Source organism: Egretta garzetta, unplaced genomic scaffold, assembly GCF_000687185.1.
Source record: "Egretta garzetta isolate BGI_Z169 unplaced genomic scaffold, ASM68718v1 scaffold8, whole genome shotgun sequence".
Lineage (NCBI taxonomy): Eukaryota > Metazoa > Chordata > Aves > Pelecaniformes > Ardeidae > Egretta > Egretta garzetta.
This window is the reverse complement of record NW_009260407.1, coordinates 747,470-774,132: the sequence shown is the minus strand read 5'-3', so window position 1 is coordinate 774,132 and position 26,663 is coordinate 747,470. Positions and strand designations below refer to the sequence as shown.

General features: G+C 40.1%; 2 protein-coding genes across 2 annotated transcripts in view; one reads left to right on the top strand and one right to left on the bottom strand.

Moving 5' to 3' along the window:
• The first annotated feature begins 2,294 nt into the window (after window positions 1-2,294).
• ACSL5 (acyl-CoA synthetase long chain family member 5) lies at window positions 2,295-13,818 on the top strand. The gene is made up of 20 exons (XM_009643453.2): window positions 2,295-2,450; window positions 2,999-3,107; window positions 3,774-3,838; window positions 3,917-4,018; window positions 4,350-4,449; window positions 5,640-5,818; window positions 6,519-6,551; window positions 6,774-6,825; window positions 7,248-7,321; window positions 7,771-7,848; window positions 8,823-8,957; window positions 9,430-9,564; window positions 9,639-9,734; window positions 10,279-10,351; window positions 11,229-11,317; window positions 11,398-11,514; window positions 11,958-12,101; window positions 12,687-12,788; window positions 13,172-13,243; window positions 13,658-13,818. Exons 1-20 carry the CDS (start codon window positions 2,295-2,297, stop codon window positions 13,796-13,798), a joined length of 2,052 nt encoding a protein of 683 aa, XP_009641748.1. The 3' UTR covers window positions 13,799-13,818.
• Window positions 13,819-18,057: 4,239 nt separating this feature from the next.
• ZDHHC6 (zinc finger DHHC-type palmitoyltransferase 6) overlaps window positions 18,058-26,663 on the bottom strand; it is a 19,569-nt gene continuing 10,963 nt past the window's right edge. Inside the window, exons 3-10 of the mRNA XM_035898970.1 lie at window positions 24,968-25,035; window positions 23,742-23,903; window positions 23,094-23,147; window positions 21,473-21,640; window positions 21,112-21,153; window positions 20,553-20,698; window positions 20,421-20,464; window positions 18,058-18,597 (exon numbers count right to left, since the gene is read on the bottom strand). Coding sequence (XP_035754863.1) covers window positions 18,494-18,597; window positions 20,421-20,464; window positions 20,553-20,698; window positions 21,112-21,153; window positions 21,473-21,640; window positions 23,094-23,147; window positions 23,742-23,903; window positions 24,968-25,035 — 788 coding nt within the window. The 3' untranslated portion in view covers window positions 18,058-18,493. The remainder of the gene's footprint in view (window positions 18,598-20,420; window positions 20,465-20,552; window positions 20,699-21,111; window positions 21,154-21,472; window positions 21,641-23,093; window positions 23,148-23,741; window positions 23,904-24,967; window positions 25,036-26,663) is intronic.

The following is a 26,663-nucleotide window of genomic DNA, read 5'->3' as shown; positions in this document are numbered from 1 at the left end:
TAATGCTGATCAACAAGTTCTCATCATCACCTCAAAAGCATATGCAAACTGTTTCTTAGGCAAACTTCAGAAAAAGAATGCATTTCTAGAAGACATTCTCCCAGGCAGTGCATGACCGTTGCTTCTGAAATTGTGCAAGTATCAGAGGTTGCTTTGCTGTCTGTAATGAACTACCGTGATGGAGATGACACTGATTTCTTTCTTCATACTAATGTGCTTGGAGGCACAAAACTCAGTCACTCTCCAGTGAAGAGAATCTCCTGACTTGGAGAGAATAGGGAGTACCTGCTCCATTCCTTCTAGCTAGTGAAGGAATTGCTGTAGAGGTTGGAGGAGGGGGCGTACAGTAGAAATGAGAACATGTACTCCTGAACTCAAGGCTGTAAATGGTATCACTGTAATCTCTCTTGTGATAAAAACTAAGCCTTTGCACTCCGGAGCCTAGTGCGTAATCCCTGACCATTGATCAGGGCAGACAACCGAAGTACACTTTAACTGTCTAGCATCTTGTTGCACAAGAGGGCTAACGGGTGGTTTGAGACATCCAGGGCATTTTGTATCTTTCTGGTCGATGGGAGCTGAGCCCTTCAGCACTCAGGGGTTTCAAGCACTCCACCCCCATCCCCGGCATGCTTAAGAAAGCAGCCGGTGCTCAGGCTTGCTCTGCAGGGGAAGTGGGTGTCTGTCAGAAATGGGTGACATCCTGTGCTGCAGAAAGAGCAGGTTTGTGCTTCCGAGGTTTGATATGCCCAGAGCACCAAGGGCAGTTCCTGCCTTTCTTGCTGTAGTAAAATTTTTTTTGGACTCTCAATAGATGAAATCAAGGTGAGGAGTTTGAAGGGCACATTGTAACTAAGGCTTAGAATAGAAAAGAGGTCTAGGGAGTTGGTACTTTTCAGATATGTAAGTGACATGCTTTTGGCAGCTTGGACTTGATGACGAGCCTCTGAGGTGCCCTTTCTTACCCAGATGCTGAGTGGGCAAAGCAGGCCTTCTCTCACCAGAGAACTCGATAGGATTGCTGATGAACACAGCCATTGGAAACTGAAAGGTTTGTACCCATAAACCAGATATGGGTGACCTACCTCTGGTCAGTCTGGGCTCAGAGACCCAAATTCTGACTTAGGGGCCTGGCTAAATTTACTAACTGTTTGGAAAATACCTTCAACTTTCTTAGAACTGTAGTTAAAGGTAACTGGAGCCCATTGCTCCAGAATGCCTGGTATTCTTCTTGTAGAGGGATTTAGTTAGTTGCTAGCTGATATACTATCTACTGACTGGGTTCCCTTGATGCTGTGTGAAGGAGTTTGAAAGGGTGTAGTTATTCATCTTGCAAAGTGTGATGTATCATGTCCTGTATAGCTATTTAGATACTAGCAAAGATAAGTTGGTAAGATCTGAGTTGATTCAGACAAAAAGCAGTCACCTGTGCTAGATGTGGCCATTCAATCTTAAACATACTAAAGTACTTGTTTCTAAGGGAGGAAGCTGGGGTAGATGTCTCTTTTTTTTTTTTTTTTTGTTTTCTTACAAGAAATCCTGCATTCTCAGATTTCGCTTCCCTGTCCTTGAAGGAAGAGAGTCTGGAGGGTGCAAGCAGCAGAACTCTGGTATTTCCCACCTAGACTTTCATTGCGCACATTGACTTCCAGGTCACCATTTCCTAGTGGAAAGTAACTTTCACAGTTTTGACTTGTGCCATATCTCATGCTGAACACACTTCCACTGAAAATACTTGTCCAGTATAAACCCTGCTTTCCAGTAGGAGCAGCTGATTGTGAAGATACTGCTTGTCCTGCAGACTTACATATGTAGGTGTTACAAACACGTAGTTTAGCAATACTGCTATTTTATCAACCCCTCGTCTGCTTGGACAGCTATAACATTGAGGGGTTTTATTACTTCCACTACTCGCATCACGGAACTGTAGGCATTTTTTGATTATGCTTAATTTGGGAAATTATATACTGGTTTTCTCAGGAAGACTTTTACTCTTGAATAGAAAGAGTTGGCATCTGTTCCTTGTCTGATTTCATCAGGCTTCAGGTTTTTGTGGAGGTGGACACAGCATGGATTAAGATTTATGGGAATAGGTGACTTGAGGCTTAAAGCATTGCATAAGCATGCTTCATTATTGTACCAGCACTCTTTAGGGGCAAACTGCAGAAATTTGTAGTATTGCTTAACAAAATACTTAAGTAACCATGGCTGATAGGTAGCGACTACTTCTAACTCATGTCTACTAAACCTTCTGTTTGTTTCAGGTTCAACTCTGGCTCCACTGATCCAGCACAATGATCTGGATACTTCAAGTCTTGTTCTCACCGCTCCCAACACCAGCATTGATTAGTCTTATCGTATTTGGAGCTGCCATCCTCCTGTGGGTGACAAGCAGGCCAAAACCTCTTCTGTCTCCTGTGGACTTGAATAAGCAGTCAATAGGAATTGAGGTAATACTTACTCTGGTTGTGGGCATGGACTGTTTTTGAACTTAATCTGGATACTGATCCATTCTGACTCTAGGTATCAGTGAAAACTCTCCTGTCTGATATACACAGCCTTCTCTCCCAGGTGTATAGCTCAATAGTATGGTGGGGAGAAGGGGAATCTTAAGACACTAAGAGTAAGAAACAGCAGCTCTGGCCAACAGGGTTAGGTGGGCTTTTTACCAGATGGCCTTGGCTGTCACTGACTTTTTTTCTGTATTTTAAATGCTCTGCATCAGTTTTGAGGCTGGTGCTAGACTTCATGCAACTAGGCAAGTGGAAACACTCAATCTTAATCAAGGTCTCCCCAATAACCTGTAATTGAATATTAATCTAGGCCATCTAGAAAATTCCTCTGCATATGACTGATGACTGAGGAGATTGAAATCAAGATGGAAAATGAGGCTTCCCTAACAACGCAATGCTATTGAAATGCTTTAAAGGGGATTGCTGGGAGAGCGGCTCAGGAACAAATGACACTGCACTGTTTCATAACTATGCCCTGTTCCTAGGGAGGAGCCAGAAGAGGTGCCATATTGACAGATAACAACCTGCTTTCTTATTACTTTGAAGATGGTAAAACCTTATATGAAGTTTTCCAGAGAGGACTGCATGCTTCTGGTAAGCTTTGCATCTGCTAGACGGTACTTGCTTATCACAAGTAAATAAAATTATTCCAAGCTCTCTTGCCTCACCTCTTGTCTGTAGTAGTAATTCAGGCTAGCAAACGCTTTCCTAGCCTTCTGTGGGGTGGGGTGACAAATGATCCTATTTTTTCTCCCCCCGTCATTGATTTAGAAGTAGTCTTAGCTGACAGACTGGCCAGGAACAAACATCAGAAGCTTAGGATGGTAGAGTTCGGTGCAGGGTCAGCAGATACTAAGCATCAGAGGGAGTTGGGGGAAACACCTCTGCTTTGTTTTATGACGTAGGTTTTAGTGTAAAATTACTGCCTGCTTACAACAGGTATGAATTCTGTGCACATGTGACTTCATGGGTCCCATGCATGGAAATACGTGAAAGCTTGCAAGTTACTTCACTTTCACGTGGGCTGTGGAATGGGAAAATATCACCAGATCTTGGAAGTATTGTTTGTAAGGATAAAGCCAACAGGCTTACAATCTTGGTATGGAGAGAGTGCTTAACTATGGACACTGTGCACTTCCATACGCTGTGCAGTTAGCTGGATGTCAGACTGAAAATATTTCCCACTTAAAGTGTTGCTTTGAAGTGCTATGCAATGTCAGTACTGAGCTTTACAATTGCTTTTCTGAACTCTTCCATTAGAAAATGGCAACTGTTTAGGATACAGAAAACCCAACCAACCTTACCAGTGGCTGACATATAAACAGGTGAGTATTGTACACGACAGATGATTTAATTTGGGATATTGTCTCATAACACTAAAGTGCGGGAAAACTACTTTACAGGTTTTGGACAGAGCTCAATACCTGGGATCAGGGCTTCTGCAAAAAGGATGCAAACCATCATCAGACCAGTTTATTGGCATTTTTGCTCAGAATAGGCCAGAGGTAAGCACCAAATTGAATATTCTTTCCCAGAATATTGTGCCACCTTGGGAAGAGAGGAGGGTCTGTGTTTAAATAGCTTGAGGCCACATGAGGAACAATCACAACTGGCTTTCCCTTCCCAATTCCCTTATTACTGACTGAACATATACCATGCCAGGCATGTAATGCAATGATCTTGAACCCTCGCTACTCTAAGAATCTCATGGACGTGCTCCTTACACAACCCCCACGATTAACACATGCATGGGCTAGTCAAGCTGTATGAAATCTGTAGGTAATCCTGTCTCAGGAGCTGCTAGTTTCCCTTAGCTGTACTGTTTTCTCTCTTCAGTGGATCATTTCAGAGTATGCCTGCTACACTTACTCGATGGTTGCTGTTCCACTCTATGACACTCTGGGGCCAGAGGCGATTGTATATATTGTTAACAAAGGTAAATATTGACTTCCACTATTTCATAATGATTTCTCTAAGAAGCTTTATTTTGAGAAGGCTGAAGTTCAAGGGAATTTGCTGCAAAAATCAGAGTAGCTTTATCGTTACTGCTCTTACATTTTATAGTCAATTTCTGTAAATGAAGCTGCTTTGCAGGGGACATGGCTCAATGCCTAGAAGAAACCAGTGGGCTTCTTCTGTCTCCTAGTCCTGTGAGTGCAGATCCTCTGAAGACCTGCTAGATCTTGTGGACCATCCTGCAATCAGTGCTCAACTATTTGCTATTTGAGGTTTTGCAATCTTCAATTCCCACACTGTCAAAAAAACAGACAATGCAGACAGGCTTGCATGAAAATTAAGTCTAGATGTGTGTCTCTGATTTAAAGTTGTAGGATACAAAGAGTGGAGGAGGGAGCGGGAAAGTTTTATCTATCCGAGGAAGCTTGACTAAATCTTCAAACTTTCTTCCCCCAGTCTTAGGGGACATATGGGGGGGGAAAAATATCTACTGCTGCCATGACAATCTGGGATCCGATCCCTAAATAGGATTTGCCAAGCCAAATCACTTCAACAGTTATGCTGGTGAACCTTGCAAACAGGTCTTGCCTTGGGACTATATAGCTGTGACTTACTAGGCTAACGGGGAACTGGCATGTTCAGGCAAATCCAGTTCTGCTAACAACTGCATGGGAAATGCTTTTGTGATTGCATAAAACTCTCTTGCACATGCAGGAAAGCTGAGGCATTAACTCAAGAATTTTAGCTACCTCTTTCAAACAGGTCTAAATTTCTTTAGATTTAAGAACGAGGGCTAAAGCTAAACAATCAGTGAGGACAACTCTGAGCTTTTATGGCAATACCAAAAGTTTAAATGCCTATCTTGACTGTGACTGAACATATTTGTCTTCAGTTCCTCAGCATTTGTTCTCACTTTGTATAGCTAGAATCTCAAGTTTGCCCAATCAGTTGGCCATGGTAGGAGGAACCTTCTTAGTACTGTAAGCCAGCTGCTGAATCCATATGAACAAACACAAATGGCTTTAGAACAATGCTATGTTCTCAATGTATGTGCTACTGAGCTGTCGCTCACTAGCCTCATGTCTTCTAAACAGACTTAATGTAATTTAATGAAATGTAATTTTAATTTAAATTAAATTCATTTAATGAAATATAATTTCTTTTCTGTAGCTGACATAAGCATAGTCATCTGTGACAAGCCCGAGAAGGCACAGGTCTTGCTTGAGAACTGTGAGCAAGAAAAGACCCCAGGTCTGAAGGTTATCATTCTCATGGACCTCTTTGATACAGAGCTCAAGGACAGAGGAGCTAAAGTGGGTGTTGAAATTCTAGGACTGCAGGAGGTTGAGGTAGGTGACTAAAGGCTTCTGCTTGATCTTGCAGAGGAATACCTTGCCAGCTACACATCTGGGTCTTCTCTGGCAACAATGACACTTTAATGTAAGCATTATCCAGTTGCCACATCTGTACCTGAGGTATTGATGAACAGTCATTTTGAAATGATGTTTTTAGCTAAATGGACTTGCAGAGTTCAAGCCATTGACTAAAGTTGTGTCTGTGTGTTGTGGACAGTCAGTATGCATTAAACGGAAGACTTCCTTAGCTTAATTCATGGTGCAGTTGTAACAGGATTTATCAGGCTTCTAAGCTGGCAGTTGAGTCTAACTGAAACTGTAAATGCAAATTACTGGCTGCTTTATCATCCCAATACTAGGCTTAATTTTCCAGATATGATGCATAAATGTAAAGTATAAGAGATGTGGCCTACATCAAATAAAATTAAATATCTTCATTCAGGACTTCCACATTCCTTAAGTAGTTCTGATCACTTTCTACACAAATTCGTGCTTTCCACAACCCCAGAAGTCAGTTTTTCCAAGCTGTGTATATTAAATTCAGGAAGACCAACATCTCTCTCTGAATGATACAGAGTGTCAAGAGGCAAAGTAAAAACAAGTGTTGCATTTGAAATGCAATTACCTATTCATCTACTATTGTTGCATGTCTTTCTGTTGCAATTGTTAAACTGTTTTTTTCTCTCTAACACAGGAGCTGGGAAGAAACAACATCAGAGAACCAGTTGTAAGTATCCCTGTGGAACAGTTAAAAAATTGCAAAACCTGTCTCTGAAAAGACCTCTGGCAGTGCTGCTAGTAGAGGAGGCTGGCGGGATTATTTTTGTATCTTGTCTTGCTGTTTCCAAACAGAATTCCTGGTTCATCCCACTTTAGGAAGTGTATCTAAATACTGATAAGCAACAGAATCCTTACTCTGATGTCTTTATGTGGCTTTTTTTTCCTCTAGCCTCCTAAGCCTGACGATCTTTGCATCGTGTGTTTTACCAGTGGAACCACAGGTAAAAGAATATATAGTGATGCTTCCCCACTAAAATTACAAGTCAAATACATTAAGACAAAGCTTCTTAGAGCTGGGGGGAAGAATAGCCAAATTCCTGTTGTCTTACCCTAAGAAAAATACAGAGATTAAAGAGATTGGTTGTTTAACTGTGTCTGTATTCTGATCCACGGGGGCTAGAGAAACATCTTTCAGCATTCTCTGTGCTACTCCTAATTACTCTGCTGTTTCAGTAGGCTTTTTGTTTATATAATATCCATAGCTGAAAGCGCTCAAGACGAAGCATATTTGTGGTCTCTTAAGACAATGCATGCAATGACTGAGCCTAATCCCAAAATAGTTCAAACTGAACTAAATCAGATGCAAGAAACCAACAGCAGAAGCAGTCAGAGCCACAGCTGACTCTGCTTGATCTCTCCAAAGGTAACCCTAAAGGAGCCATGCTGACACATCAAAATGTTGTTGCAAATGCTGCTGCCTTCCTTAGAAGCACAGAGGTAAGCTACTGCTAATAGTGCTATGTCAGTCATGAAACTAGCTTTAGTGTGGGCCTTTTCTGCAAACCATTCACTCCCAGTGAACTCATGCTTTCCTAAGTGCCTGTATTTCAATGGGACAATAGTATTGCAAGAAACTTGATTTAACCTTGGAACAAGAACTTCTACGCAGAGGCTGTTTTAGAATAAGTCAGTCCTAAATGCCAAGGGTACTAAACTACTCTATTTCAAATCTTGCCAAAACATAAAACTAATCTTGATCTAGCATGGCTGAGTTAGAGATGCAAATTTTGAAAAGGTGATGGATGAGCCTGAGTTGCTTCAGTCATTTGAAGTGTCTACTCCAAAGTACTCAAACGGATACAAACTTTATTCGCTTTCTACTTAAGAGTAACTCAAGCAGGCATAGGGAGTGCTAACCTACTTCTGTTTCTGTCTTTCCCTTCCAGAACACAGTTGAGTGTACAAGTTCAGATATCACCATGTCCTATCTTCCCTTGGCTCACATGTTTGAGAGAGTTGTACAGGTAAGTAGACTGCGTGCATGCTACTAAGCTTCTGTAGAAGGTCTTGGATGTATGAACTAGTTCAGACAGTAACACTTGTTAGAATCCATACCTAAATAGTTAAGACCACCTACCTAAAATAAAACCTCTGAACTGACTAAACAATGCCTAGTACTTCTCCAAGATATGGCTACTATCTTCATTAAATGAAGCTTTGTTCTTCAGTCCAGCCTCACTGAGTCTGAGATTAACTTAGAAATCAGCAAGTGAAGGTAACAGCATCAAGGCTTTAGTCAAACACAGTGAAAGCTAATGCATGAAGGGGAAGCAGTTTAAGAGCAGTGGATTTAGTATTGGGAGGTAAACAGTGGTATGTTCTCCACTGTTTACTCTGCTGGGCTGTGTCATCCTGCCTATCTGTGGCCTAAGCTGAAGTTCTCCTCTTCCAATTAATGCGCTTCCTCCAGCATGTTGTATAAGTAACGCTTTCTACAGGCAACGTTAGGAACTTCGTGGCAGGATCTAACTCTTCTACATATACTAGTCTCCAGAACAGTCTCTTAACCTCAGTTCCCAACCCAGTATTTAAAACAGAAGGTGTCTTGTCCTATTCCTTCTCAAGCTCTTAAATTCTTCTGTTGCCTTGTATTTAACTTTCTAGGTATCACCTCAAAAGATAACAAAATAGAACAGCTGTTACCAATGTGGTGAAACTCATATTAGTTGTATTCATCCATAACATGAAACTTTGTTTTGTGGTGCTCGCAGACTACAAATCAAAGTTGCATGCCAGAACTTAAGCTATACATCTGAACTTCTGTAAATCAAATTATAGTAAAAGGTATGATAGCCTTCTGTATTTCCTCAAAACCTGTTCACACAAGAACTTCCCTACCACTGGGCACTGGAAATCATGCTGCTTTCCACAGACAAATAATTATGAGTAATGAAGTTAAGAATCACTGTTTACTAAGCTTAGTCTGTTCAATTTTTAGACTGTGGTCTACAGCTGCGGAGCAAAAGTAGGCTTCTTCCAAGGAGACATCAAGCTGCTAACAGATGACATGAAAACCTTAAAGCCAACATTATTTCCAGTTGTACCAAGATTGCTCAACAGAATATATGACAAGGTATGTAAGCAATTATCTTTGTGTTCATATACCTAAGCAAGCATAAAAGTTTAAACTAATACCGAATGTATCATATCATCACCACTAGCTAATTAGTCCCTAGCAGGAAGAATTCTTTAAAATCCTTTCTGAAGAGATGGAAAGAGTCCTGGGACCTGGAGTATAAGAACAGTGTATCCAGTCGTGACTGGGCTAAGTCTATTGCTGTTCAGAGGCAAAAAGTTTGATTTACTTTTGGAATGCAAATGAAGCAAGTGCAAAGCTAGAAGGATCCATATCCCTCAAAGCTATGGCTGAAGTATGTCATCAGTAACACAAATTAGTATTGGCCCTTGGTTCATCTCCTAGACCATGGCAGTAGTGAAGACAGACCCAAGAACTTCAGAGTAAGATATGGTGCCTCCTAACAAAGCAAGAACTGGAGGTGCAGTTGTGAGTTAAACCCAAGAGTTACCAATACTTTTCCTTGCAGGTACAAAGTAGTGCAAAGAGCCCTGTGAAACGTTGCCTGTTAAACCTTGCTGTGACCATGAAGATGGCTGAAATAAAACAGGGCATAATTCGAAATGACAGCATTTGGGATAAGCTAATCTTCAAGAAAGTTCAGGTAAGTTATTCCAAGTGTAAGTGAGCTAAGCAATGTAGCACTGGAGGATCTGATGGCTTCTATTTAATTTGTAGGAAACCATGGGTGGAAGAGTGCGTATAATGGTAACAGGTGCAGCCCCTATATCTCCCTCTGTCCTGACATTTCTTAGAGCAGCATTGGGCTGTCAGGTAAGCTGAGTTTTTTCTTAAAGTAAGACCTGTTTGATTATGCCCAAATAAGTGACCAGTGATGCAGCTGTGGTCCAGCCCAACTTGGTCCTGGGGAGATTGCTGTCAGTCTTCAGTATTTACAGGCTCCTTGATCTGAGCTAACTGTAACAGGAACACAATTCTGCAGGGCTGGCTTCAAACACCACCACCAAAAAACTATCCTGTAGGCTCTGGGAAGAGAAATAGAGTAGCAGAAATAGGAACATTCAGCACTCAAAGTCAGGCAGCTGCCTCTGAGTTTTGTGGCTTTTCCTGACAGTCAATGAGCTCCCAATGTAGTACATTTACGAGCGGAGTTCAGAGAATGAGGTGATCAAAGCAAGGTTTTGACAGGTGAATTTGAAGAACATCTGGTTTCATCAATAAGACCAAGAAGTCTTAAAGGCTAAGATTGTCTTGGCTTCCTTCCTAAGAAGAAGACTTGAGCACAGGCATAGCTGAAACCAAGCTCCTTCACACCAAGGACTTGCTGTTTAAAGAATATTCATCCTTTCTCACACAGATCTTTGAAGCTTATGGCCAGACTGAATGTTCAGCTGGATGCACTTTCTCAATGCCTGGAGACTGGACAACAGGTATGGTAGCCAAGACTTGGAAACTCTCCCACAGCTGTCAACAGAAAGGGGCTCTGAAACTTAGGTGCTCTACTGCTTTTAGTTCAATGAAAATTAAATCCTGGGTAACCTCAAAGTCATTCTTGGTAGCATCAGACACCTGTATGCTTAAGAGGTACCAAAATTCTTAGCTCAAGCAGGTGAGGATCTTTTGTGTAAAGTGACAGAGCTTAGACCCTGTCCCAGTGTACAGGAAAGGAGTGGCTAGGCAAAGTGGACAAGAACTTCCCAAATGGCTTTAAGAAACTAGTTAGCTCCCAAATAACTTGTTTTACTCAAAGAATTATGCCTAAAGCATCAGACATGATACTTGACTATTTTCCTGAAGGACTACCTGACCTTGAAGATTTAGCTTTCATCTTAGCAAGGATGTTTTTAATATTGGGTATTCTAAATTCAAGCTCAAGTCACCAACTTTGAGAACACAGTAACTGCAGAGCATAATGAGGATGAAATGCAAATGAATACCAGGGTCCATGAGGGAATTCGGCGGAGGCAAGTGTGGTACATAGTTGGTGTGGTTGATTACACCAATAAATGGCTCTAAGCATTAAGACTTGGCTGCTACTTATCCTGCGTTAACTGTCTGAAAATGGCATTACAGTAGCTTTCTTGAACATTTGGGGTCAGACTCCTTTAAACAGTACTAGTTCTTGCTAAAGCTGTGAACAAAGAGCCATTTAGTATCTACTGTCACTGAAGTCTTTCATATGTAGGGGGCACCTGAGTTCTCCCATGTCACTTCAAGACCTAGTCTTTCTAGCATTAGATCAAACAGGGCCAGCTGATAGCAGAATCCTCAAAACATAACTGTCCTTGAATTTTTTTTTCCTCTTAGGCCATGTTGGAGCCCCTCTGGCTTGTAATATCATAAAACTAGATGATGTAGAAGAAATGAACTACTTCTCTTCTAACAATGAAGGCGAGGTAGGTATCTTCTCCTGTGTGTGTCAGGAAGTACTGAAAAACAAGACTTGGTGACTAACAGTGTTCTGTGCTTGTTATAGGTCTGCATTAAAGGACCAAATGTGTTCAAGGGTTATCTGAAAGACCCTGAGAAGACAGAAGAAGCAATTGATAAAGATGGCTGGCTCCACACTGGAGACATAGGGAAATGGTTGCCAGTGAGTAATTGCTTAATACAAACCATGCCTTGGATGTGAATTCCTGGCTAGTTTACAGTAATCTGAAAAGCTGGAGAAGTGAATTCTAGGATAAAAGCCTTACACAGTATTTTGTTATCATTCACCAAGTAACTCCAGGCAAAGCTCCAAAGACCAATTAGATTACAAGATCACAAATAACACCAGCTAGGCCAGTAGTTAAGACTATGTCACTTCCACAATGAAGAACAACGGTCTGTCAGAGGAGAATAAAGGACCTGTCTAATCATGTCCTGAGCTAACTGGAGAAATTAGACAAAGTGCCCCTTCTCTCTGTAGAGAGCCAAGACCAGTTCCAGACTAGCACGTGCCTTTCATACAACAAAACCAAACCCATTATCTTCTGCTTCTTATAGAAGCAAGGCAGATACTCGAAACTAATGGCTTCTATCTTTAACTTCTAGAATGGAACACTGAAGATCATAGACAGGAAGAAGAATATATTTAAACTTGCACAAGGAGAATACATTGCTCCAGAGAAGATAGAAAATGTCTATATCAGAAGTGCTCCTGTAGCCCAGGTCTTTGTACATGGGGAAAGCCTCAGGGTAAGTGGTGTTAGGAGGGAACATCCTGCAAGGTTCCTCCCACAATGAGTTCTGGAAGATCAAGGCACAAGCATATGCATACAGAAGAGTCCTTGAACAAGATCTGTTCCCAAGAGTGCCATGTATATAGAGATATCCCTTCAGACTTTTTGGGCTGTCTATAGCCTTCCCTCTTGATGCCAAAGAAAAGGAGATCTTGGAATGAAGTTGCAAGTTGGCTAAAGGTTAGTTACAGACTTGTATGGGATTTGTATGTCAGGCCAGGTCTGTATAGTTTCTCCATTCTTTTGCCACAGAGGTGTCATCTATGCTAGCAGAAGCCAGTCTTCTATCTGTAAACCAGCCAAAAGTAATTGCTGGAGTATTTAGCACACATAATGGACAAACTGCTCTCTGAACTGCTGTCAGAACTCAGATGAGTGACTTGGAAGTCCTTGTTGCTGCCTTGCAGATTCTGGAAACAGATGGGGATGTAGATGTGGCTTAGTATAGAGATACTGTCCAAACTCAAGCTCACATAGGCAATTGAAGTAATTTCAGATGCCTTATCTTGGTCTAAACATGACTATTTCCACTTGTTTTCAGTCTTTTCTAATAGGTATAGTGGTTCCTGATCCTGACACGCTTCCAGAATTTGCAGCAAAACTGGGAATAAAAGGTTCCTATGAAGATGTGTGCAAAAATCCAGTGAGTGACTTTACTTTTTTAGTCGGTTATGGGTAGAATTTAATTCTGAAGTCCAATCTTGCATTGCTTTGACTTCATTTTTACCCACCTTTTTTGTAAATGTAACTGCCTTAATGCTGGGACAATCATGCAAGCAGCCTTAAAGTAAAAACTGGAACTAAGTATAGGTGTCTCTTGATGTTTCAAGAGCTATCACTGATTCTTTTCCAATGAGAAGATAGACACAACCTTGTAGTGGCCTTAATAAGAGAAATCTTGAATGCTGAAATATGTACATGTATTCTTGCCAATCTCAGTTTTCACTGACTGGGCAATGGGTATGGTCCCGAGTTGCAATTACAAAACGGCAGCTTTACCCACTCTGTTCCTGCTGTTTCTTCTAGGCAGTGAAGAAAGCTATTTTAGAAGACATGGTCAGACTGGGGAAAGAGGCTGGTCTTAAATCCTTTGAACAAGTGAGTACTTCCAAATCCTGCTTGTCATAAGCACCTGTATTGCTAATACAGTGGCTGAGAAGTCTGCGTTCCTGTTACTGACTGAGTCAGGATGGGACCTAAGACAGCTGCCCAGGACTGATTGAAGTAGGCAGTGAAACATTGATTGGCTGCCTGTCTCTTGACCAAGAGGAGCAATTGCCATGAGATGGAGTAGAGGCTCACCATAGGCTGCAGGAGCTGTACTGTAGTTCCAGCCTATCCTCTTGCTGTGCCAGCCAGAAGGAGTTTGACTTGCATCAAAAAAAAGTTTAGTTACTGGAGCTCCTGAGACTAAGTGAATTCTTGCACTGAGTTCAAGGAAGCTGGGAAAAAAATGTTTGTCCTTTAAACAATTATGTAAATGCCAAGTACTAAATTATTTTCTTTTAATAGGTTAAAGACCTGTACATTCACCCAGAGATGTTCACCGTAGAAAATGGACTCTTGACACCAACACTGAAGACAAAGCGAGCAGAGCTTGTTAAACTCTTCCAGAAGCAGATTGAGGCCCTCTATTCAAGTGTGCAGGAATAAGTGACTAATTTAAATTAAACTGCATGGAGTATCCAAACAAATGTGTGACACTACATGACCTATGGAGAACACATGCATGAGTGGATGGGAGCAAGGAGAACTTAGATATCTTATTTCTGGTATCCTGGGAAAAATGACTTTCAGGTGAAGATGGCTATAGTATAACTGACAACTGGCAGCATTCACATCTCGCAGGACTAAGCATCAGCTGTCTACAAAAGCCAGAACTCTTATCTTCTTTGGACTGTGAATGAAGTGCAAAAACACTCAAGAGCCTCAGCCTTTACAAGGCAGCTGTATGCACTTCTCACTGTCAAAAGCAAATCCTGTTTTCCTGCTCCGAATATGAACTCCATTGCTACCTTTTGTGGATTGATCTGCAGTCAGACTGAACTCTTTCATGTGGTTGCATGTTTTGGGTGAGAGGGAGATAGTTCAAAAACCAAGTGCAAGAAAATAACACTCGAGTTTCCACTCGGGATGCTATAATCCATCTCAACTCAAGCTGTCACAACATGAACTGGAGCTTAACATCTGTTCAGTGATTACAGAAGTGAATTTCCTGTTCCTAGCCCTGGACCACACAGTATAGGTTGTTTTTAATGAAAATGAGTAGTCTGGAATCAACTGGTTTACAAAGTGCATGTGTCTAAAGCAAACATAGTTCATACTCTGGTATGGGAGGCACTGGATCAGTTTTTGCACATGTTCTCAGATGCAATGGCAGTTATAAAGCCTCTACACTTACAAATTTGAGCCTGATAAGTGGAAAACTTTAGCTGTCATTCCTAAGGATATAAGATGCAATAAATAATTCTAACTGTACAAACCAAGGCCTGGGTGAGTGGCTTGTTTCTCTGCTGCAACCAGACTGTCAGCTGCAAGGTTTACTGCTCTCTGGTTATAGATCGCTGCAGCCAGAACACAACCGCTGCAGAAAGCTAACTTGTTTGCTATGCTGTCACTGCTCAGCCACAGCTCAAGCCATGAGGCAGTAAGATAGTGCCAGGCCTCTACTCAACTTCCCTTTTCTTGTAGTGACGCAATATGTGCCAAAGTCTTAATAATAAAGTCTTGCATAAATTCATTCTTCCAGCTCAGCCTATCACATGGAATAAGGCATCAGGTATCATTTTCTATTGCTAAAGCTCCTTCTTTAGAAAACTATTTAGGCAAGATGAGTACTGTCTCTATCTTTAGAAACATCTTCAATCAGTGCATGCTGTCTCTGCTGACAGTTCCTCCCTGTCGCCGTAGCAGTCCGCTGCATTGGTCCAAAAGGCAAATGCTGTGCTAACAAGGGTGTAACATGGGGGAGGAGTAGGGGTAGCTTTCCCCTGCCAATTCTCCTTGTCTGTGCCAGAGTCTTATGGTGAGTGGCTGCTCCTCTCTGTAGTTAATGCTCTTGGTCAGGTATCCCAAAATGAAAGCAACCAGTAGATTTATTGGTCAGGAAGGACCCAGCCCTTGCTGTGAGGCATCTCTAGCTTTGACTAGTAAAAGCAACTGATGCAATTCAGTTTCTAGTCTAGGCCTAAAGGCCTTGACATTTTCAGGTAACTGTTGTGTCACTTATTATGCTTGTCATAACCTCAGGCTATAAAGGCTTCCGACTCTGAAAGTGCGTGTAACTATGCTGCCCACCATTCCCTAAAGCAATGTGACTTAAAAGTTACTGGTGGCTTTTTTCCCCGGGATGAGACTGGGGAGAAAAAAAGGAACCAGAGGGACGAAGAAATGTATACTGAAAGTGGGTTTGGGTTCTGATGAGCAATTCAGTTGCGGACAGTAAATCTAGTGCAACTGAGATCTGTATAAGCTTGAGGCCGAATCCTGTGATGCCACCTGCTGCAGTGCCTGGAAAAAGTACTTTGTTTATTGTACCAACAAGTGAAACTTGCCTACGGCAATCTTCGTGGACGCGGAAGCCCAGCACTCTGTGGCTTCACTCTGCAAAGGATGGTCTCTTTGGCTTGGCAGCCAAAGTGAGGGCAGATGACTAGAAAGCAAAATTTTCATTGACTTGGTGGTCAAACAGGCTGCCCAAGATGTCTATTTACCATGGCCGGTATTGTTTGCTTTTACGACAGATTCTGTTTCAGTGCAAAAACTGCCTGAAGTAGGTGGCTATTTCTTATCAGCCTACTTCATTGTTTTCCTTTAAATAGGAGGGCAGGGTTCCACTTCTGTGTGCAGTTACCCTTACTCTCCGTCATACTGGAGCCTGAGCTAGGCTAGTGTGGCATTGCAAGTCTAGACCTGCTGTTAGATGATAGAAAGGGTGCAAAGGTCAAAATTTTACATAAAAAGAGCAATTCTTCCTTCAGAAAAAAGCAAGAGAGAATTTAATAGAGCTAATTGCTTTTTGCTTCCCCCAGACCTGGCTTCTCTAAGGATTTGAACCTAAAAGAAAATCAGCTGAATTCCCTGATGAATCACTGCAGAACACAGAACAGCTATGCCAAATCTGTACCTGCTCCTTTCCTTAATGAACAGAGGTCTTCCTCAAGAAAAAAATCAGAGAGTGGGGAATGAAGAAGAAAAAAAAGGTAGAATGGGATGGTAGAAAGGAAGGAAAAGAAAATCTACTAGTATTAAGAATCAGAGTTCCTTAGATGTGGTTTGTCAGCAATGGAAAGACAGCCAGCTTGTATTTTCTTGGCTGCAGAAGCCTTACACGCCCTTAGGAGGTACGCATTTTGTTTTGGTTGGTTGGTTGTAGGCAAGCACTGCTGAGTGAAGGTGTTGTAAAGGTAAATAGAAACACCAGTTACCTGTGCTACAAAAGGGAAGAGGTGGGAGTGAAGTTATGGCTACAAGGTAACAAGATGAGAGCAGAAAAGGCACATAGAGCCCATTTCAGATTGTAAGCGCACTTCTGAAGCAGAGCTCCTGGGCATGCTGTAGTTCAGCATGGAGTGACCTTGGTGTCCAAGATTCTGTTCAGATGAAAGTTTAAATCAAGTTGAAGATGCTCTTCAACCACTAAAAGATATCCAGTCCCCTATAAACAGACCATAGCTTAAATAAAGACCCCTCCTAATAGCTAATGATCACACATGGTCATTAGTGGTGTTAATCTGTTCCTGGCTGCTAATTGCTGCCTGCTAATACAGGTATCAGCTTGATATGATTAAATAATAATTTCAAAGTCAAGAACTTGGGTCCTTAGCTGCCAGATTCCTCCACTGGAAGACAAGCTTATTTTTGTAATCTTTGTTTGGTTCTAGACTCCAGCCACCGAATAGAAACTACTGCAGTTGAGACTAAGAGTACTACATGCAATTTGGAGGGTTTTATATTAGTTTCTGCTCATACCCCAAAGTAGCTACATCCTGCTGTCATGGCCTTTCAGCTCTTGCTAGCAAGGAAACTATGAGTATGATACACTTTGATACCTCTAGTGAAGCCTGCTTCTAGAAAATAAGTGCTTTGATTTCAAGAGGGACAAAGCACTTGTTTGCAAACCACTAAATCCGAACACTAACACTCCATTGTCACAGCTCAGAAACAGCCTGGGATTATGGCTCACCATCAGCACTAAGGCACAGCAGGCTGGAGAAAACAAAAAACTGACTTTGTACTGGACATAAAGAGTCTGAGTAGGAGCATACAGGAATAATGCTGGCTTGTCTGTATGTGGTTCTTTCTATATACACTTAATACTGTTTAAGAAATGCTCATCTGCCTGACACAACTCATGCAGGTGGAGGTAAACCAGGTATTAGTTTAAAACAGTAACCTGCAAAAACTTTCAACATGTGACATGCAGCAAGACTATGAGAAAACAAAACCACCTGCTGCATTTAGGATCCATTTAGAAAGCCTTCAGCTGGTATAGGTTACTCCATTTTAAGGTCTTCCTTCTAATAATCCATACCAGATATCAAATAAAAATGCTTTAGGAAAGGTGTTAGTCACTTGGTAGCAATTAGGCTCACAAAAAATTGTCATCCTTGGCACTACTGCGTCCTTTCACTCTAGGATAAACCAAGAACTCTAGTCTCTTGGGTACATGCTCAGAGTTCAGAGGGAGCAGATACAGCTAGTTATATTTTTTTTTGCCATTAAAAGCACAGAATACTCTTATAGCAAGAACTGGAGTCTTTCTAACCTTGAAAACCAACTTATAACAGTGAAATCTTTACTTCCCAGTTACTTCACATTCCCATGCCTATAAACAAGATCTTGTAGGTCTAAGAACAATTAAATCCACAAGTGAATTATGAATGTATCATTTATTTGAGGTGGACATTTCACATCATTAAAAGTCACAGGTAACAAATTTTATCTTGAATTTGAATCAGATGTTTATTTTCGCTTTCAGGGGCAGCTTCAGAGAAAGTAAAATACAAAAGATAAGCAGCAGGCATCACAGTCAGATGCAGTTGAGGAAAAAAATAAAATATGAACCCTCAGAATGCAATTTAAACAGCACAAAGAAAAAAACCTGACTTAGGATGAAAAAGATGAATCTTGAAGGCAATCCACTGAATGGCTTCTTCAATTAATTATTGTTAAAAAAAGTATGCAAACCATGGCACAGGCATATCCAACCCTTTCAGCTGTGAGGAAAAGAAAACCTTGTCCTAACATATTCATTGCATAAGTCTAAAGTAATACACAGAAAATTTCAAGTAAAGGATTGTGTTCTGAAGTAAAAATTCCTTTTCTTATTGAAAAAAAATGAGAAGGCTATCTGTTTTTCTTCTCTCCATCCACTGGTTGATCCGTTTCAGAGTCATATTGGCATTTTTCCACACATTTCCTAGGGAACCAGCCTCGTTCTCTTATTCCACCTTAAGACATGAAAAGTTGCATTAACTTGGAACAAAACATGACCCCACTATAGAGGAAAAACACAGGACTGCAAGAGACATCAAGAGATTACCTAGGTTATTTTCTTCTCCAAGGCAGGACATCCAAGTCATTCCTAACATCATTGCCTGGGGACGCATGGATTCTCTCCCACTGCCTAAAATGTTTTTAGAGATCTCCAAGGTTTTCCAGTGCTCTACCTTCCTTACCATGAGAAAATCTTTCCTAATACCCTATCTGAATCTTTCTGTCTATAATTCAAGATCACAAATCCTCTTTCTACACACCAGGGTCACCAGAAGCAGCCAACAACCTTTTCTACAACAGACTTTCATGTGGCTGATGACTATTTCTACATACCCTGCCTTTCTATCTCCTTTTCTTCTCCAAGCAAGCCATCCCAATTCTTTCAGCTTTCCCTTGTAAGTCACATTTTCTACTACTCTGGTTATTCTCATCGTTTTCCTCTCAACCCTTTACAGCTGATCTTCCTCTTCTTGAGATGCAGTAACTGCTTTTACTTGTGGCAGTATTTCAGCTGAGTCCCTGCCAACATTGAGTAGGATGGAAGGATTACTTCATGCATCTGGGAAGCTATACGCTTTTTTGCAAGTGTTGACTCATTTTAAGATTATGATTGACTTTTTCCCTCAGAACAACTGCCACTTAATCATTTTTTCCATCTTGTTATAGCACAGCTTGTTATTCCTGCCTATTTATAGCATTTTGCTATACATGCCTAACAAATCTCATCCTATTTTTGAAGCCTAGCTCTCCAAAATGCCAATGTTATTTTGAATTCTAATCCAGCCCCTCAGCATACACCAAGTTCCCCACCCAGACCATGTTTCACCTGATTTAAAAAAAAAACATTCAATATAGCACATATATCTCCTGCTAATCTTCATAACAAGCAATGCAATACAAACTATTACCATGTTCATTTCAATGACTCATTTAGGTTTGATGTTTGAAAGAGTTCATTGGAGTGAGCTGCCAAAGCACTTCTAGCCCATGAAGGTCTCAGACCTCCCGTGAAAAGCATGGACACTTTCAATGTAGTGAGTGTAGTGAGTGTTGGCTGCCTCTCTTTTGCCAACAGGGAATGTACATGCAATGAATTAACAACTGTTTGGAGGAGACAACAGAAACCAGCACACCCTCTGGAGGGTAAAACTTTAGCTCAGTCCTAAGCAGAAGGGCTAAAGTAAAAAATTTAAAAATTTCAATGCAGGTGGCTGTGATGTTGTCTCTCTGCAGACCAGGCAGGAGTCTTTAACATCTCTGATAGCTGTAGAAGTTATTTTGTAAATGCACATCAAAGTCCTTGGAACTGATCCCAAACCAAAGACAACTTTTTTTTTTTTTTAGATGTGCAAAAACTAATCCCAGGTCTTATACATATACGGGGTGTTTAGATAGGAAATCTGAATGTGTTTAAGACAGACCACTATTTAAATATCAAAAAAAAAAAATCATCATTAACCTCTTTAGAGTCTGAAAGTCTAACTTTTCTTAGAATATGAAGAAGTGTCCCCGTTCCCACTCAACCTTCCATGAACTACTATGTGAGTGTTCTTTCAGTCTGACAGATTCATTTAATGTTTATCAAAACTGGCAAGTCTACCAGATGTAAAGAGTAAAATCTGTGGATATGGTTTTAGAGGGGAGAGAAACTAATACCAATAAGGTCAGTCATTATACATTTTGAAAATTGAACATGTAATATTGTCCACATTTCTAGACAGCTATAAAATTGATTTGTAATTTTCTACAGGAAAAAATGAAAATAACTGCTTCATACCATCAGCAGCTGAGTCGAGAATCTTCTCACCATACATCCAGTGTCTGGGGAAGAAAGCGTAATAGGTAATTAGATGCCAGAACTCATCTCAGCATTTCTTTTAATCAAACATAAAGGTGTGGAGCCACTAACTTTAAGCCTCTTGTGGCTAAAATCAGATCCCCTTTACTCAGTGCAATTCTAGGTTCTTCAGTGCACGGTGTTGTGAAGAATGTTTCAACACCCTTAGTCACAGGGCAGCAGACACCACTGTAATCTTCCACTGCTTGATACCGCACCTACAAATTTGAACAGAACACAGCAATGTATTATTGTAGGGAGTTACAGCCTTGCTGACAGTTTCATACAAAAAAAAAAAAAAAAAAAAAATTCAAGCATACTGTTAGATTTGAGCGTAATGACAATGGCTGTCAAAGGGACTCTAAATTCTAAATTAACTGCTTACCAATGAAGCAGAGTCATCCTTATTATCATGTTTCTTACCATCTGGAAACTAAGGAGCAAATGCAAAGAAAGCTAAATGCTAAGTTTAATTAAGCAGAAGTTGCAGCACACTGTTTGTGTGGAAACACAAAGTCTTTATTTAATTGCTAAGTTTAAAATCAAGAAAAGAAATAGTTTCAGCAATTACTTGTATTTATTTATACCGATATTTCAAAGTCATTTCAGACCAAACTTCACAAATACTTACGCTTCTTACTCGCTTGTCTGCTTTCTGTTTCAGTTGCTCTATCTATAAATGATTATAAATAGAAATTTAGGCAGTGTTTAGTTTAAGAGGACTTGTGTATTCAACACAAAAATAAAGCTAGTTATTGAAACCATTCAACACACAGAGGAAACATCATTGATATTTAAAAGCACTCACAAAAGCAGAACTTTTTAGTCTATCAAAAATGGGAGAACATTTGACTGAAGTCCTGTTTCTTAAGTGTATGTATTACTAGTCAGTCTATTTCAGTTATTTAAAAAGCTGGTACATTACTGCAAAGGAAAGCAAGCAATTGGATAGCGGGGAGGATTAACTTGAGACCTCACTCAAGATCAATTACCGTCAAACTGTACTGATGACAGCCATCTCTTACTGGCCAATCCAGGCCATCTCCCTCAGGAATTCCGGACCATGTAAACACTTGCTTGAAGTTTTTCCATTTACTTCCCATGTCATAGGGAAAAATAAAGATCTCACCCGTTTGGTAGTACTGGATTCTGTCTTTGGCCTGGAAAATAATTAAGAAATACAGTACATAAAAACATACCCTACAAACTGCAATCCAGCAGCAAGTATTAAAAAGGCCAGGTCATAAGTCCTGTATGGGTCCATGAGACCTAAAAGCAAACATTTTGGGGCAAGAGCAGTAAATTCCTGCTATACTAACACAGGCTTTTAAAACTACTTAGAACAATTGTGGCGTTTAGAAGTGTGTCTGGCTCAGGTCCCACACCATTTACTCTTTAACAACAGAGCCTACTGGCTACACCGATTAATCCACTCCATGCTCTGATTTTATTTTATGGCCTTTTTTAATGACTGATACCTGACTATTTCTCAGTTACATACAAAGGCTTCCACAGCTCAGGATTGTTTGATTAATGATCACGAGCATAATTCAACATTGGAAGTATCTATTCCACCTCTAAGAATTGTGTATACAGGCATGCTCTGATCTCCCACATTCTGCAGTCATGAACTTTCATTCTTTCAGTAATGGTGACATCTAGTGGAGCAGCCACAGAAGAGTTTGTTCTCTGTTGCAATAATGCTGTTTTTATTAAACACTTATGTATTACAGTCTGTGTTCAGTTTTCAGAAGGGACATATTAGCAGCCTGTGTTTTACAGTAAGAATTTTAACAGATCATTCCAAATTCTACTGTATAGTTGTAACAGGGCTTGCTTTCATTCATGTTCCATTGTCCTGTTATTCGAAGGCCTATTAGGATCCAGCTAAGCTAGATTCCATGCCAAGAGAAGCATTACAATACTTCGGTACTTATACACAGTCAAGATCCTCATGCTAATTTTGACACAGAATAAAAGAAATACAAGGTAATAGTGAAATGTTTGTGGACTTATACAAGATAACCTGGTAGCACTGAACTAGTTTCTAAACATTGAGTCAGTTTTGCTTCCTTCTGAAAAATCTTGTGAAAACCTCTATAAAGATATGGAAATCAAAGAGAATTTAAAGGAGAGAAGACTAGGCATCTCATTATTTTCTAGTACTTCTTCAAAATCAAGGAAAATCCTCCCAAGTTTAATTAAAGAAGTAGAAAATGAGGAAAGTCATGAGCCAAGGCATGCCACCTAGAATGGGTAGGTAGACACTTAAAGACACAGACAGGCATAACGAGAAGCAAAGACAACTCAAGTTTCAGATTAAAACACCCACATATTCCAAGTAAATAAGCAAAATGTCTTAAAAGCAAATTTTTCTATCTTCACACCAATTCTCCCAGACAAAACAGAAAAATCTATGCAGTTAAATGATTTCTCATCTATTTCAGTGAATTTTAGAGACAGTAGGGCAAATGCTGGTTGTAGGTATTAAGTCAGCGGTAAACTGAAATGACACCTTTGGTTTAAATCTAGAGGGGTGAAACAAGAAATTGTTAACTATGGAGAATAAACTTTGTAACAATATAGTACAAAAATACTGTGATAACAGCTTACCTTTTCTTCAATCCAGGACTCGATTGAAGTTTTATTTGTCAAAATGATTTTCATCTAAAATAAAAGCATTACGTGAAATTGATTTTCTGTAGAAATACATCAGCTAGGTAAAGAAAACTCCATTTAACAAACTGTATTTGCTTTAAAAAACAAAGCAACTTTTATAGGCTTAACTGAAACATATAAAACATTCAAAATTAAGATTCAGCATAGTTACATGCTAATGCTATCCTCTAAAATGATACACTTAGACAGTATTACACCGTATTTCAGTTTTGTCTTAAAATGTGTATTTTTGTTCCCTTCCAAAGATCTCAAATATTTAACATAATGTACCAGGCATGTTTATACCTATTTTCAGGGATAGGGGAATGTACTCCTGAAATACCAAGTATTTTGCCTTTTCCAGAGACTTTATAAAAAGCCCATCTCATATTTTCTTAGTTCATTAGATTTTCACCTCCAAGTTCTCCCATGAAAAATAAAATTGTGGTAACAACAAAGGAACTGGGACAAAGCAACATAAAACCCTGGAAAAGTTACACATCAACATAAGCTCTAAACAACTGCTCCTATCTCAATCCTGAATTCTGTTTCTACTCCAAAACTTCCATCTTTTAACTTCTCTAACAGAAGCCATAAACTTACCTGGATAATAAACAGCATACCAACAGCAATAGTTGTTCCTAATGCCAGTCCTAAGGCAAATAAAGATGCAGCAAATGCAGACAGTCCAAAGGGAATAATGGGTCGAGGGTCTCTTTTGGCTGCACTCATGTCAATCTTTACAGAACTCCACCCAAAAGATATCTGCAAAGGGAAAATATAATTCAGCTCTAGAACATTCTGACCGCTGAAACAAAACAAGTTACCAATCGGAAGTCTGGCTCTGAAGGTAACTGTCCAACTTCTGATGGGTTTATAATACAAGAGGAGTAATTGGGGGGAGGCGGGGAAAACTATTCAAAAGACTTCCTCTTCAGAAATACGTTCTCTGCTAGATGTAGGTCTTCTCTAGATGGAAAGCTAAACCAAAATCGCCATCTTGCAAGCTCCACAAGTTAGGCCCAAAAATCAGCAAAGAAAAAAATGCGGACTCTGGCACACTAATAAGAACGCATTCACCAGTTTCAGACAGAAAATGCTTGCATAGCACTGCACCCATTTTCAACGGAAATGCTACAGGTCTTCCTCTGAAAGCTTTAGCAGGTAGCTGTTCTCAACATTAGCACTCTGCAAATACAACACGCAGCTTTCATCTGTTACACTCAGTTAATGTTTTCAAGCTCTTCAGTGCAACCACAAAGGCTGAAATCAAAGCTCATAATCTTAACCATGGATCTGAGATAAGGAATGTATTCCAGAACAAGCTTTGCTCGTTGTTGTTGCAGTTAATTTTTTTCATTTAAAAACAAATCCAACATGACTTATTTTTAGTTCCAAAAACAATGTATTTTTTTTCCCCTCCCTGAAGAATTGGATACAATTCTAAAAAAGTGGCAAGGAAAAGGGAATAAATAGCATCTAACTTGTGTGTGGAAACAAATAGCATCTAGTTTCTGTGCCAGCCAAAACACAGCCTGTCTATATAAAGTCCTACTCAGAAACTGTCTTCAGTCAATGCAAAGCTCGAGGAAATTCCCAGTGATTATGGCAAGCAACAGGAAAAAAAGAAGCAAAGAAAATAGAAACAACTTTCTCTGAATCCTCCTCCAATTATGAACAGGCAGAGAGCAGAATAGAGAATACACGTTGAAAGAGTAACAGGAATTCCACAAGCTTCTTCTCAGGAAACCAAATTGTCTGGTACTTCCAGAGGTAAATCACTCATCTGTTTTAAACAATATTTTAATAATTTAATTATGTTTTCTTACTCTGTTGTAAAGCTGAGTGTACATAGTCATAACAAATATGAAAGAAGCGTGAATGCATCCCAGTGGAGCTAAGAGGAGAAACAGAGTGAAAGATGCATGATTCTGGTATCCACAACAGTTGTTGATCCAAGGACAATGGTGATCCATCTTCAGGACACATCTGTGAATAATAAATATTGATTAATATAAAGGATATATATGATATTTTTCCACAAGCTCAAAGAAACAGCTAACTTTCTACTACTCAACCTCCATTCATTTAAACCCATCAATTTCCGACAGATCAACACAGTAGATTTTTTGTTACTATTCAGAATGATATTTCATGTGGTAGAGTGAAAGAAAGCAAAATAAAAAGTACTCCCTAATTATTCCTCCTCCTCTTTACTCAAACTTGCTAGTCACTCATAAACACCACATTCCAGAGCCAGGAGACAGATGCCTAGACTGGAACATGTAAGAACTATCAACACAATTAAGCACTAATATTATTGCCTGTTTTTTTTTCCAAATAAGCACACCAGGAAAATATAGGAAGTATCAAATCCCAGGTGAACCGCTTGCAGAAAGAACATATAAAGATACACAGACGTAAGTGTGTTAATACCTCTTTCTCTTCAGTAGTTGACTCTCTGAAAGCTTCATAAATTGCTAAGTATTGACCTTACACAAATACCAGCTCCTTCGAAAAGATAAGTTAATTGTTTTGGAACTACTGACGTCATTATCTTTTAAGCTAGTCCATTCCCAATAGGAAGTTCAGTTTCTCCTTTTTAAAGAATTAATTCTTCTTCATGACCATATGCTCAACTGCCACTGCACAAGTTCTTGAACGTGCAATCGTAATTATCAGCACAAGTGTTCCTGGACAAGTTCCTAGCTCTTAGCCAGAAACCTCACCCCGTTCAGGTGGGCCACAAAGTCACTCCATTCACACACTGAAACTTGCCATAGCATAGAAGGCTGGTGGTTTAAGTTATGCACTTCACTGCAACAGGCTAGAAATACACGTGGAATGAGTTACTTCAGCCAGAGTTGAGGGGGCAGAAAATTCTTAAAGCATATCAGTGAAGTGATTTGGAGAATGTGCTGCAGTTTCTTCCGTTTTATTTGACAAAAGCTAAATTATTTAAAGAACTTGCTTTTGCAAAGACAATCATCAGAATCTGCTGCCATTTTCTAAGTCCTCAGTGTAAAGATTTTCACTGAAGGAAAGGAGTCTAATTTTAAATCTCAGGATGATGCAGCGAAATTACAGCACTGCTCTACAGTTTCAGTCTCTATTTCCTAAAAGCACACTGACTGCGCATCTTGTGTTTATAGAAATAACAAATGAATGCGTATGTTGCAATATCCTGTTACCACATTATCTAATAGTCCTTCAGAGAAGGGCCTGTCCAGTAAACCCAAGATAAATGCAACTACAGTCTGGACTGCAGACATCTGAAGTGGCTTGCTTTTTTTCCAAGCTGCACTAAATTACAGTGCAGCTATTTACAATAAAAGCATCCTTTAGCTCAAAGCAAGTCTGTTGGAAGACTTAACACAAAACAAGGTGCAAACTTTTTAAGTTGACCCAAAAGGCTTATTAGTTCACTTAACCTGCGGTCAGCAGGTTTTTGGGAAAAAAAAACCCAACAAAACAAAACCCACAAACAAATAACCCACCCCCCACAGACCACCACCACCCCCGCAC

What these genes read in the sequence shown, in the direction of transcription:
- ACSL5 (XM_009643453.2), top strand. Translation starts at nt 2,295, where the DNA reads ATGATCTGGATACTTCAAGTCTTGTTCTCACCGCTCCCAACACCAGCA. An exon ending in AGCAGTCAATAGGAATTGAG is followed by an intron (nt 2,451 to 2,998) that starts GTAATACTTACT and finishes CCCTGTTCCTAG; the next exon opens with GGAGGAGCCAGAAGAGGTGC. An exon ending in AGTGGCTGACATATAAACAG is followed by an intron (nt 3,839 to 3,916) that starts GTGAGTATTGTA and finishes ACTACTTTACAG; the next exon opens with GTTTTGGACAGAGCTCAATA.